Below are 557 nucleotides of genomic sequence, written 5' to 3' on the forward strand. Positions count from 1 at the left end.
CAACAGCTATCACAACATGCTCTGGCCCAATCTCAGATTCGCTGGGTCGTCGTCCTATGATGATAATTTCTTCAGTTCTGTACTTTGTTAGTGGACTTGTTATGTTGTGGTCTCCAAATGTCTACATCCTTCTTTTGGCAAGACTTTTGGATGGGTTTGGAATTGGTCTATCAGTTACGCTTGTTCCTGTTTATATATCCGAAACAGCTCCACCAGAAATAAGGGGTTTATTGAATACTCTTCCACAATTCACTGGTTCTGGAGGAATGTTCTTTTCGTACTGCATGGTTTTTGGGATGTCGTTGATGGATTCACCTAATTGGAGGTTGATGCTTGGAGTTTTGTCCATACCCTCTCTTTTCTATCTCGCATTGACAGTGTTTTTCTTGCCGGAGTCTCCACGTTGGCTTGTAAGTAAAGGGAGAATGGCTGAGGCAAAGAAGGTTTTGCAGCGATTGCGTGGAAGGGAAGACGTATCAGGTTTGTGCTCAAGTGCTGTTCCTGTGATTTACTTTATAAAATGGCCGACCACTGCCTGTGATGGCACTTCATACTTG

The 557-nt window shown here is 43.4% G+C and overlaps 1 protein-coding gene across 1 annotated transcript; it reads left to right on the forward strand.

Annotated features, from left to right (window-relative positions):
- Positions 1–6: 6 nt before the first annotated feature.
- Positions 7–537, forward strand: LOC113341141 (monosaccharide-sensing protein 2-like; the record flags this gene model as incomplete). Its single annotated transcript, XM_026586130.1, has 1 exon — positions 7–537. A coding segment is annotated over exon 1 (481 nt), but the record flags the coding sequence as incomplete, so codon positions are not given.
- Between the last annotated feature and the right edge of the window lie 20 nt (positions 538–557).

This window comes from Papaver somniferum, unplaced genomic scaffold (assembly GCF_003573695.1).
Source record: "Papaver somniferum cultivar HN1 unplaced genomic scaffold, ASM357369v1 unplaced-scaffold_24912, whole genome shotgun sequence".
In the NCBI taxonomy this organism is placed as follows: domain Eukaryota; kingdom Viridiplantae; phylum Streptophyta; class Magnoliopsida; order Ranunculales; family Papaveraceae; genus Papaver; species Papaver somniferum.